At 39.2% G+C, this 12,395-nt stretch overlaps 1 protein-coding gene across 3 annotated transcripts in view; it reads left to right on the top strand.

Annotated features, from left to right (window-relative positions):
• erbin (erbb2 interacting protein) overlaps window positions 1-12,395 on the top strand; it is a 102,395-nt gene that overhangs the window by 64,711 nt on the left and 25,289 nt on the right. For all 3 annotated transcript variants that reach the window (XM_034709240.1, XM_034709239.1, XM_034709238.1), the window contains exons 8-14: window positions 618-681; window positions 1,333-1,407; window positions 2,893-3,037; window positions 4,265-4,337; window positions 7,171-7,300; window positions 7,424-7,539; window positions 9,817-9,886. In XM_034709240.1, the coding sequence (XP_034565131.1) occupies window positions 618-681; window positions 1,333-1,407; window positions 2,893-3,037; window positions 4,265-4,337; window positions 7,171-7,300; window positions 7,424-7,539; window positions 9,817-9,886 (673 nt within the window). The remainder of the gene's footprint in view (window positions 1-617; window positions 682-1,332; window positions 1,408-2,892; window positions 3,038-4,264; window positions 4,338-7,170; window positions 7,301-7,423; window positions 7,540-9,816; window positions 9,887-12,395) is intronic.

Below are 12,395 nucleotides of genomic sequence, written 5' to 3'. Positions count from 1 at the left end.
ACCTACTGCATCGTTTGGAGGATAAATAGTCTCTCAGCTGATTTCTACAAACTGGAGACTGAAGCAAACCCACGTTTTCTACTCAGCGTATGAAATAAGCCTCTCTCCGGTAACTGGTGATCAGTTAAATATAAGCCTTTTAAACAGTTCAATAGTCCTGGATTATATCTGCTTGTTTACTTTACATCTCAGAATGTGAAACCGTGACCTGAATGTGGGGGAGAAAACTCTCAAGCAAGGGCTTAGAGCGAGCATACGTCATCCATTTTCCATTATTTAAAGCATATTTCTGTCACGCCTGAGAGCTCAAAGGTATTTATTTGCTTGTAAAATAACCGAGCTGAGGGAGTGAAGTCAGAGAATGTCTACTGTCCAATATTTCACATCAGCATTGACGGTAAATCTTCTTTCCCCGGCTTGTGTTTCCGAGCACATGGCCCACATTGCCGATAATCCTTACTGTCCCTTCTGTCTTCACAAAAAGGGATCGGTTCTAGTGACACTCTCTCCACTTGTGAAAACATTGAACTGGTGTGACACGGGTCTTAGGGGAGTGATGTGATTTCCCTGTTGATTTTTAAAGATCTCACACCCTGCCTGTTTCTGTGTGTCTGCAGGAGCATGCATAAGCTCACGCAGCTGGAGAGGCTGGACCTGGGGAGTAATGAGTTCACTGAAGTGGTGAGTATCTGTCAGTCTGCTGATGCCCGTGGCTTCCTACCTTTCTGGTGGTGACCTCACCTCCTCTGTCCTTAATCTGTCCCATTTCCTTATACATACATTTTTTGAAACATGAGGAAAAAAGCTCTATTTTCTTCTCTTCTTTTAAAAACATTGGCCCTAATTTTACAGATGTTTGATGGCTTAAACATCTGAACCCCACCTAAGAATGAGTAAGGGTTCCTTGTCTCGATGTTGATAGATGTATTCAATAACATCATGATGCTCTCATTTCAAAAAACAAAAAAAAGACACTCTAATGGAAGGATTGGCCCGCAGTGTCGTGCTCACTGCTAAAACAATCCACTGGAGCATCTCAGATTTAGTGCCCATTAGTCATGTAGACCAGAAATAATGTAATATCAGGGCTCAGGTTTTAAAATACCAGAGTTCCCCTTTTGGTCTTTATAAAGAAAGAACTCATTTGTACTTTTATTACAACGTGATAGTGGAGTGAATAAATGGCCTTATGGTTCATTTTTATCTTGTTTATGAGTTAAACTCATCACCCTGTCTCAGCCTAGCACGCACACACTCATGCAAACACACCCTGTCACAAAAATGCTGTGTATCCCTATCACTTAACCTCCTTTCTCCTCTGTACATCCACAGCCTGAGGTACTGGAGCAGCTGACTGGCATCAAGGAGCTGTGGATGGACGGGAACAGACTGACGTTTCTACCTGGGGTATGACGTTAATTCATTGCTGCACACACACACTAACTCAGTCTGTGGCTGCTGCCTGAAACGTCGTCTTAAGATCACTTCTGTCTTATTTTAAATCATCTTGTCGTCTTCAATCTTACTCAAACTGGGCGGCAGTCAGTTCCCATCAGACTTTCAGGTCTGTGAAAAGCAGCATCAGAGACGTTTCTCTCCCTGATGATCACAGTTGAGGCGTTTTTTGACCGGGGGAACTTTACCCTGGAACTACGTGCGTTTCAACCGGTGGACCCAGGGTCTAAATTTAGTTCAGGGGTACATAATCTCCCCCTTAAAAGGCCCTGCTAGGGGGGTAGTACTTTCAAAAGTCCCGGGACTTTCTGAGGGCAGGGCCTTCAATGCTGAACGTGTCTGATTGGTAGATTAACCGCAGTGTTTTTATTCCTCCCTCCGTCCACAATAACATCACACACATCTGTGATTCACTTGATTTCTCTTTCTTTCATTAGTTTTTATTTGTTCTATATTTTTTGTATGTGTGTGTACTTTTCAAAAGAAGAAGCTGTGATTCTCTTGATTTAGCAGCTTGTAACAGTAGTCTTCTCTCAGCCCACCGTGAATGCGTCTCTCCCGGTGTTCCGGTTTTAAAAGTGACCCTGTAAACTGGAGACCTTCAGCTGAACGTGTCAGTGTTTGTGGAGTCTACACAGCTGTTGAAACACAGAGGGAGTTCCTGGGAATGCAAACTAGTTCAGTTTTTTATTAAGATTTCAAAATATCCTCATCAGATATTTAATGATCGTCTAAAGACGTTTATGAGGGATGCATCCGGCTGAAAGTCTCCAGTTAACAGGGTCGCTGTTTAAACCAAAACACCGGCCGATCTCTGTCACGGCTTTTTGAGTTCAAAACGATTTTAAAGCCGTGTTGAAGTGAGTTTGCTGCTTGCCTTTTAGTTCCTGGTAAAGTAGTTCTGGGGGCTAAAAGACCCAGGAACTCTTGGTCGAAATGCACCTTTGGACTGTTTTACAGGAACAAGTACTTTCTGGTTTCCTGATGTCCCAGTTACAATTACCAAAAAATGCAGATGTGAAGTAATTATTTGTTAGAACATTATTAATTCATAATGATGTTTTGATAGTCTGAATGTGATACAAGGGATTCATTTTTCATCCAAATGACCAGCTTGTTTCTAACTGGGTCACAATTAAAGCATTTGTTCTGCTGCCAGCTTTTCAATAGCATCAACTGTAATCACAGCCTGGCCTTTAGGAGCAGTGACGTTTGTATGAATACAGTAACTGTTTCCTGTGGTAAAGGTTGTTATTGGACTAATCATTTCAATATTTTTACCACACTTCTGAGAATGTTTCAGCGGTCGCTTTAATCCAGCGCTTTCTATATTTAACCAACGCCACTGCCCGATCATTGGCACACGCTCAGTGAGGATAATTACACACAAGTGGCATTTTGTGTATTGATTCGATGTGTCTATTTTTATGCACCCAGATGCTGGGGACGCTCAAACAGCTTGGGTACCTGGATGTGTCCAAGAACAACCTGGAGATGGTCGATGAGCAAATCTGCGGGTGTGAGAGTCTGCAGGACCTCCTGCTGTCCAACAACGGCCTCACACAGCTGCCAGGCTCCATTGGTAAATAGAGCAACACACGCACACACACACACACACACACACACACACACACACACACACACACACGTCTCATTTGATGAAACTATTATGAAACACCTTTTTAGTCTCTTTTAACTCAAGCCAATGCGTTGTTCATTTCTGGATCCATCCTCCCTGTTGTGCACCAACTTTAAAAATGAATATTAAGGTATGAAATGCTGAAAGAAAGGAGCTGCTGTAGCTGTTTTAGAGATGTTATAGTAGTGCAGATTGTGAAAATGGTGAGTTTTAACTGAATAAAAGGCTACATTTCTTCAGCTTTCATCCTGATAAACATGTAGGAGATTGTAACGCCGATCTATGCCATGCTAGCACACTGGATACACTCCTTTATACCCTCTACCTGATCGTTAACCCTCCTCCTCCTGACACTCTGCAACCACTTTTCACCATCTTTCTTAGACATGAGTTGAAGTTCAGCCATGTTTCCTCCCATTCTCTTAAAAATCAATAGAAAACTGTCATCCTGCTGCTTTTTGTTACGCAAACTTGGAAGCTTGATTGCATTCAGGACCCCCTGCTTTGGTGATCAGTAAATATGACATGTGGCCTTCCAGTGTCGGCACAAAAAATCAGGCGTTTCGTTGCACAGACTGCCAGAAAAACAGTAAACGCCTACAGGCTTCTAATTGAGGCAGGCCTTTATTTGTCATACCATGCAGCCACACCAAGCTACTTAAAGGGACCCTGCCTTTAATTGGGAAAAGGCTTCAATTGGAAGTTTTACAGTATATGCATACAAATAATACATTTAAATTGAATACATTGGATGTCCACACTTGAGATATTAACCTTAGGTTTGCAAAATTGAACTTTGAACACATTAGTGTCCCTCTAATGACCGCTCAGACTGATTAGACTAATTTAGATCCACATGTGTATTCAGTGTCTTGTGTTTAATCCAGATTTAAAGTCCAGTATTTGCCCACTTTCCTTCATCCCTTTGGGGGGACAGTATAGTCCATGAGTAAAGACCAGTCTAATGAAATCAGATGAGTCCTGCTGCACGGTGCTGTAGAGCCCGGCTTGATTACTGTATTGATGACTGTATAAATCAATCCAATTAACTTCTGTAATGGATATCACTCTTTGTTGTGCAACAGTGAGTGATAATCACTAACAGCCTTGAGCCGCATCCCTCTAACTCTCTCTCTCTGTTTCTCTCCATCTCTTTCCCTCCTCTTGCAGGCTCCCTAAAGAAACTGACTGCACTGAAGGTGGATGAGAACCAGCTCATGTACTTGCCAGACTCCATCGGCGGGTGAGTGTAACAGCAGTAGCTTTAATAATCGACAGAATAAACCCACAGATCAGTGGATTATTGCAGCGCTCTCTCATCTCCTGCTGATCACATAAAACGTCCGTCTGGATTAATCAGATATTCACATTAAGCACGTTCTGATGATAGTGAGTGACTTAATAGAGACTATAATTAAGAAGCATGAGCGGCTGTAACTGAGTGTTATGCTTCAGAGTCATGTTGATTTATGAACACAGTGTTTAGCTTTATTATTGTGGCGGGGTTGATCGTAATCTCCCGCCAGATGACCCTCCAACGCGGTGGCACTGATGGATTAAAACCCCGCTGTAGCCGTCCTCAGTCTGAGGACTGATGTTTCCCCTGCAGCAGACAGGTGAATCCAGCATCAACAGCTGCTGAAGCCTGACAGAGCGAGCCAGGTCCTACCCTGACCCTTCGTCTGCTCGGAATCACCGCAGCCCAGCATAAGATTAGGCTCCGATTTAATCCAGCCGTGTTTTATTGGTCCTCTCACACATCTACAGGAGAGACAAATCTACATGTAGTGACAATTACTCCTGCAGCTCTAAGGTTTTATTCCCCTCCATTGTTTCCAAACAACAAACACCCTCGGTTGTCCCGTATGTCAGAATGTGTCTCCTTGTGTAATTTGATACAGATTATGTGATAAAGCCTCTGGTTTAGCTTAATCCCAAGCAAGGATTTTAGCTTAAGCAAGCTGATTTTTTTTTTCATTCATTCATTCCGAGCTGATTTGATTCAGCCCACTGTTGGTTGCACAGTGTTGTTTTGTCCCTGTTATGTATTCTGCAGAGAGGGGTCAAATCCTGTGTTTTGGAATTTCATGGTATTGTAACGCAGCAGCTCTCCTGCTCGTCTCACTCCGTCTCTATTCATCTGAATTCCCAGAATGCATTTGCATTTTTCATTCAGCTGAAAGCCCCGGCTTCAAGGCACTTCTGTGTCAACATGGGCTTACTTTAAAATGTCACAGCTTTTGAATGATGTCCTATGAAGCTGTTAAAACGCATCGCTGTTGTTGTGAACGCCTCCGGGGGGGCTTCCAACTGTTTGTTGAAGAAGCGGTTTCATTAGCTGTTATGACAATAAAGACAAACTTAGTTTTGTTTGAAGACTCCTTTTTGGAAGAGTTTTAAATATTACTGATGCTGGGTTCACATGAGCGGCAGCCTGCAGTGCTGAATTATGAAGCCAATGTGGAAGAGCTGCAAACTGCAGTTCCTCAAATGTCCACTTAAGGCCTGCTCCACAATGGCGTCTGTGGCTCTGAGTTTGATAAATCATACTCCCTATTAGGGATGCAAATTTCAAGTGTTTTCCTTAATCGATCTTTGGAAATGTTAATCATCAATTATTGATTTATCTTTTTAAAAAACATAAACGTTTTCCTTCCAAAACGATGCCAAATGTGTTTTTTCCCCAAAAACAAATTTTCCTTCTTGACACAATGTATATAATTGACAGTATTGAATATCTACGGATCGTACTGAGGTGTACAAAACGTTAAACATGCTGAATATCAACATGTGGAGCAGGCTCATGATCTCTGCAGACACACAGTCATAAAAGTGAAGGCTCAGACTTCAACAAGGGAACTGAACAGAAACATATTTTAGGCTCACAGTGTCCAGTTTTCTGTCTACTCGTTCTCATTGAGAAAAATAAGCATGTGAACGCGGTCAGGTGTCAGCTAGGAGGGAAACCGGGTCATAATCAGTACGGCGGCGGAGAAAAAAAGCGCTCGTGGAGACCTGTCACTCAGCTGCAGCCCCCAGCTGAGCGTCTCACCTTCAGTCAGCTGATTCACATCAAAACATGCTTTAAACTTCAAACACCTCCCTGATAGCTGAACGAAGTATGAGACCACATGATGTTTGTTCAACTTGATAGACAATGGAAACAAAAAAATGTGTTGGAGTAAGTTCTTAACAATCAATTGTTGACAGCTCTACTCCCTGTAACAACAAAGCCTGTGTTAGGGTGTGGAGTTTTGAAGATGTGTGCATTTGTAAGCAGGCTGCACAAAACCTCCTAATCATGCAGTATCCTAGTATGAGCGTTTGCCCTGAACACATGGAAAAAGTCTGATTTATTGCAGTAAACTTCATTTAAACTAGCCATGCTTTCTCTTTAACATGTGTACATTTATTTTTGGATGGAGGTCATCAATCGATCAATCAATCTTTATTTGTATAGCGCCAAATCACAACAAACGTTATCTCGAGATGCTTTTACAAACAGAGCAGGTCTAGACCACTCTATGTCAAATTATGAACAGAGACCCAACACCAAGACAGGGTAATACTCAATCTGATCTCAACTTAATCCACCATGAGCATTGCACCTTGCAGTATTAAGCTAGTTACAGCGGAGAGGAAAAACTTCCTTTAACAGGCAGAAACCTCGGTCAGAACCAGACTCAAGTTAGACAGGCATCTGCCTCGACCGAGTTGGGTCTTGAAAGAGAGATAGAGGAGAATAAGAGATACAGGGAGAGGTGATAGTGATGAGATTAGGTCTCTGTATATTGGCCATGCTTGCACACTTTGCTCAGATGAAGCTCAAGCTCATTGCATGGTAGCACATACCGTTCTTTAGAGTCAAAGTCAAGGAATGGTTCTCTCTCCTGCAACAATATTCATCGTTCTTTTCAATTTAGTGTGCTGTTTTAGGAATACTGTACTGAATATCTTGTGTATCACTGTAACTGAGACATTCCAAGTTCTTCAGATAAGATCAAAAGTGGTTCCTCATGGTATGTTCTGTATGTGAAGTATTACCACACATAGTAAAAGCCTCCCTGCGTCTCCAGGCTGACCGCTCTGGACGAGCTGGACTGCAGTTTCAACGAGATCGAAGCCTTGCCCTCGTCCATCGGTCAGTGTGTCAACATCCGCACCTTCGCAGCAGATCACAACTTCCTGGCCCAGCTCCCTCCTGAGGTGAGTGATTCACTCTGAAGTAAAAGCATGTGTGTGTGTGTTGTGTGTTAAACGGTGTGGTGTGTCAGCTTGCTCAGCAGTCCGAGTTAGCCCTGTCAGCTCATGACTCTGACTCCTTTGCAGATGGGAAGCTGGAAAAATGCAACTGTGCTCTTCCTGCATTCCAACAAGCTGGAGACTTTGCCCGAGGAGATGGGGGACATGCAGAAGCTCAAAGTCATAAATCTCAGCAACAACAAGTGAGTCTGGACCGGCAGTATTCATGCATAGAGAGGGTCAAGTTTAAAGGGCAAGGGCATATCAAGTTTTGTCTGTTTATTTTGAATTATGGCCTCATGAAAGTAACTCTAAAACAATAGTCCAGTTCTTCACTGGCTGCAGAAGCTGCTCCACTTCTCTCTTTTTTTACATCAGTATAAAATGAATCTGTCTTTTTTTTTAAATTGACAGAGAAGCCAAAGAAAATCTTGGTGTCACACTTACAAGAGCCTGAAACACAACCAGATAATTACCACATTAGATTTGAAGGGTCCTGATTCGAGTTAGAATGAAGAAGGGGGTTTGGTTTGAAACCTAAGACCTTATTGAGGTTTAAATCAGGGCTTTTCCATTCCTGGTGTCTCATCTGTGCCAAATATGCAGAATAATTTTGGCTTCATCCCCACAGCACTCAAATATTCCTAAAGAAGAAATTAAACACAGCCTCAGCCAACCCTAATATAAATCAATCAGACGTTATTTATAAAGCGCTTTTCACACAAAGTGCTTTACATAAATACAACTTAAAATAGAATAAATAAATAAATAAAATAAAAAAAGATAGATATATAAAAATGAAAATTAAGAACACAATATATGCAACAATAATAATAATAACAATAAGAAATAAGATATGTAAATACATGAAAAAATAAAAAAGAATGAACTGAGGAAACGCTCTCAATATACCTTAATGAGGAAACACTGGAGGTAAGATAAGATGTTTAAAACTCAACACAATAAAATTTATTTCTAAGATAATAAAATACTAAAATACTAAACCAGTAAAAGAAAATAAGATGCTATACTTAACTCAACTCAACTCAACTTTATTTATATAGCACCTTTCCAAAGTGCTTCACAGAGTAACAGACAGTAAGAAAACAACAGCAATGGTAAAATTATAGAAGGCATGACTTAAAAAAAGAAATACTTAAAAAAGAAAAGAAACTCAACACAGTAAAATTAATAAAATAATTAAGAGTGGAAATAAAAGTTAGAAATAAGGTAGAGTTAACGAGATCAGATGAACACAATAAATAAATAAGATAAATAAATACATGTTAAAACAATGCTTTAGATAATAATGATAAAAATAATAATAATAAATAAAATAATAATAAATAATAATTAAAATAATAATAATGATAATTATTAACTTAAAATAAGTAAATACATAAATAAAATAAAATAAAAAGTGACTAAAATTTGAACTAGATAATAAATAAATAAATAAACGATTGAATAAATAAAAAATAAGTTGCTGAACGAACTGAGAAAAGGCTCTCAAGATATTTTAATGAGGAAACACTGGAAGTGAAATAAGATGTTAAAACTCAACACAGGAAATTAAACTCACCAAAATAAAAAACATTTCTAAGATAATAAAGCACTTAAAATATTAAACCAGTAAAAGAATATAAGATGCTATACTTAAAATAAGCAAGTAAATAAATGAATGAATAAATACAATAAAATAAAAAAGTGACAAAAATTTTAACTAGATAATAAATAAATTAAAAAATAAATAAGAAGTTGCTGAATGAACTGAGGAAAACGCTCTCATGATATCTGAATGAGGAAACACTGGAGGTAAAATAATATGTTAAAACTCAACACAGGAAATTAAAATCACCAAAATAAAATACATTTTTAAGATAATAAAACACTAAAATATTAAACCATTAAAAGAATAATTAGATAGATAAATAAGTAAATTAAATTAAATAAAAAGTGACAAAAATTTGAACTAGATAATAAATAAATTAAATTAAATTAAAAATGACTAAAATTTTAACTTAATAATAAATAGATTAATAAATTATTTAAATAAATTGGCTAAAATTTTAACTATTCAACGAAAATAAGATGCTATTCTTAAAAAAAGAAAATAAATGAATAAAATAAAATACATAAAATAAAAAGTGACAAAAGGTTGAAGTAGATAATAAATAAATACACAAATTAATTAATTAATTAAATTAAATTAAATTGACTTAAATTTGAACTAGATAATAAATAAATAAATATAAATATATAAATTATTTAATTAAAAAATAAATAAAGTAAGGTGAAATAAAACTGTTTTAAGAATAAAACTAAAAAGGTAGGTCTTTAGTTTGATTATAAGAATGTTTAATACTTCGTCCTCATGTTAAATGTTCCCCACACATTGAACAGAGGTACGTTTGTTCCCTGTCTGAGTCTCTGTTATTTCACAATGACTGAACACCTGTGTTGTCTCTCCTCCGCTGCAGGTTAAAGAATCTCCCGTACAGCTTCACTAAACTGAACCAGATGACTGCAATGTGGCTCTCTGAAAATCAGGTAGGATCACATGTGTTATGTATGAGTCACAAGGGAAAGTGTTTGACAGAAGGTGCTGTTGAGTTCAGAACTGTCAGAAGCTCATTTGACTATAGAAGCTGTTTTGACAGCAGGGCACACCACGACAGTCAGCTGTAAATTAATCCCACTCAGCTAAGCAGCTTCCAGGAAAACCCATTCAAAATGCAACAAACCACATCCAGGACATTTGATCTAAACATGGTGATAGTGATACTCTACAGTCTACATTTTTAACGTGTAGACGGATCCTGTTGAAGGTTAGAACATGTTATCTTAAGCTTAATACGTGTGGGAGACAACAGTATGGTAGGCTAAATCCTGCAAAGTGATACAACATTAACCAGAAGGAAAGGGGTCCAGTTTTGAAGAAAAGCAGCAGCTACAGATGTCAAAGTATCTGTGCTTCAATATTTAAGTGTCTTAAAGAAATTCAGATGTCTTGTGCTTTTGCGTCTGATAGTTTGAATGTCTTAAGGCTCTTAAAATGACGCATCTACCATCAAATCTTTGACTTAAAGCCGTGACTAGAGCAGCAAGAGCAGCAGTGTTTGAACACCTGAGACAGAGAGAACAAAGAGAGAGAGTAAGATAATAATCACTCAAATAAAACTTTCATTCTAAGCCAAGATATTAGTTTAGTTAAGGGCAACATTTTTGGGGCATTTTTGCCTTTAATGGACAGGAAAGCCGAAGAGAGACAGGAAATGTGGGGAGTAGAGAGTGGGGGAGGACATGCAGTAAATGGTCTAGGCTGGAATCGGGCCTGCAACCTCTACGACAAGGACTATAGCCTCTGTATATGGGGCGTGCGCTTAGACCACTAGGCCAACAGTGCCCTGTTGATAACAGCATTTGACCCTACAAGACATCCAGATGGTTAAGAAAATAGCTGCCACACCTGTCTTCTGAATTCTGCAATGATCCGTGCTATAAGTCCCATCCCCAGAGCTCATAACATTTTGGAAAGCACTACCCTCCTGGAGCAGGGATTTTTTGGTGTATGAAACAATGTCCCCCAGATCTAAAGTAAGACCCTGCCCCCTGTGGGGAAGAGGGACGGCAGGAGTTCTGCAGAAAGTCCCTTCTCTGAGGGGAGAATTCCTGTGGTGAAAACAGAGCTAATCAGATGCACAAGGTAGACACAGAGCAGACTTAGACACCAATGATCTGCAGGATCCACGCCACTGCCCGGTGACTGCAGCCAAGAAACAAAATCACGTGCACAGCGAAATAATGAGAAAATGCAGGGAGAGGCAGGTTTCTTTCCAATACAGCACCTCCACATATTTCTAGTAGGACATCAGTGAAGACTCTGAGGGATTATTTTAGGAAGACTCACCTCATTCTTGCTTTACTTTTAACATTTTAAAAATGTGTTGGTGTATCTTCAGTCGGTTTTCTGTGCCAGCATCATGTGCAGTTTGGGAATTTAAAAAAAACATGTCCTAGTTTGTGTGACCAGAGCTTTTTGTTCCTTTGCTGTGATATTAAAAGAGAATTCAGTATTACTTCCTGTATTTTTTATTTATACCAGTCGCGTGTCGAAGTTAAAACTTCAGCGTTTTGACCCTCTCAGTCAAAGTGGCATGAATGCTACCGGGCATGTTGTTGTGCTTGAGCTGTAGAGTCCTGTGTGTTGCCCTCGAGAGATAAGACTATCAGAGGTGGAAACATTGGAGTCTGCTCAGCTCGGCTCACGAAGTGGTTTTGGAGTCCCATTTTTGTCAGAGCAGCGTGTGTGTGTGAGAGAACTTCTTGAAGTAGTCATACCCATCCCAGCAGAAAAGTTTTAACGTGTTAAAAAGCAAAGTTGGAGGAGACACTGCAGGAGTCTATTCGCTTTTTACAGCTTATAAATATTTCCAAATTACAGTCTGTTGACTCTGAGCGCATTCTAAAATCAATTATTCATGGATTTTTCTCATCTTAGCCAGACTATTGTGAGTCTCTGCTCAAATACCTTAACAAATTGTCTCTGGAAAAAGGCAACCCCTTTCAGAACGCTGCAGAAAAGCTGTTCTTTAGAAACGTCCGAGGAGCCCGTGTGTGCCCTGCGCTGGCCTCAAAGCAGCTGCTCTACAAACACAGAGAGAAAAGTTCAGAAGTTCAGGATCATTTACTGATCTTTACTCCAACATTTGAAGGCTTGATTTGCAAACTGATTCAAGATTTGCTGTGTTGACAACAGGGATGTCAATTTTAAGTATTTGCAGTGATCGATTTTGGAAATGTTAATGATCAATTATCAATTAACCAATTAAAAAAAACATGTCACATGTCAAAAACAAAACAAATGTGTTGTTTTCTACCTAAATTATATTTTCCACAGCAACAAAATGCACATGACTGACGGTATTGAATACAGGTACATGATGAACACTAAACCATAACAGTGTCATACCTGTTGGATCAATACTCTCTGTAAATATACGATGCAACAATTCTCCAAGCAGAATTCCATATTTCTATTTATTTTAATATTTAACTA

Source organism: Notolabrus celidotus, chromosome 19 (genome assembly GCF_009762535.1).
Source record: "Notolabrus celidotus isolate fNotCel1 chromosome 19, fNotCel1.pri, whole genome shotgun sequence".
Classification (NCBI taxonomy): Eukaryota; Metazoa; Chordata; class Actinopteri; order Labriformes; family Labridae; genus Notolabrus; species Notolabrus celidotus.
This window is presented reverse-complemented; position numbering and strand designations above follow the sequence as displayed.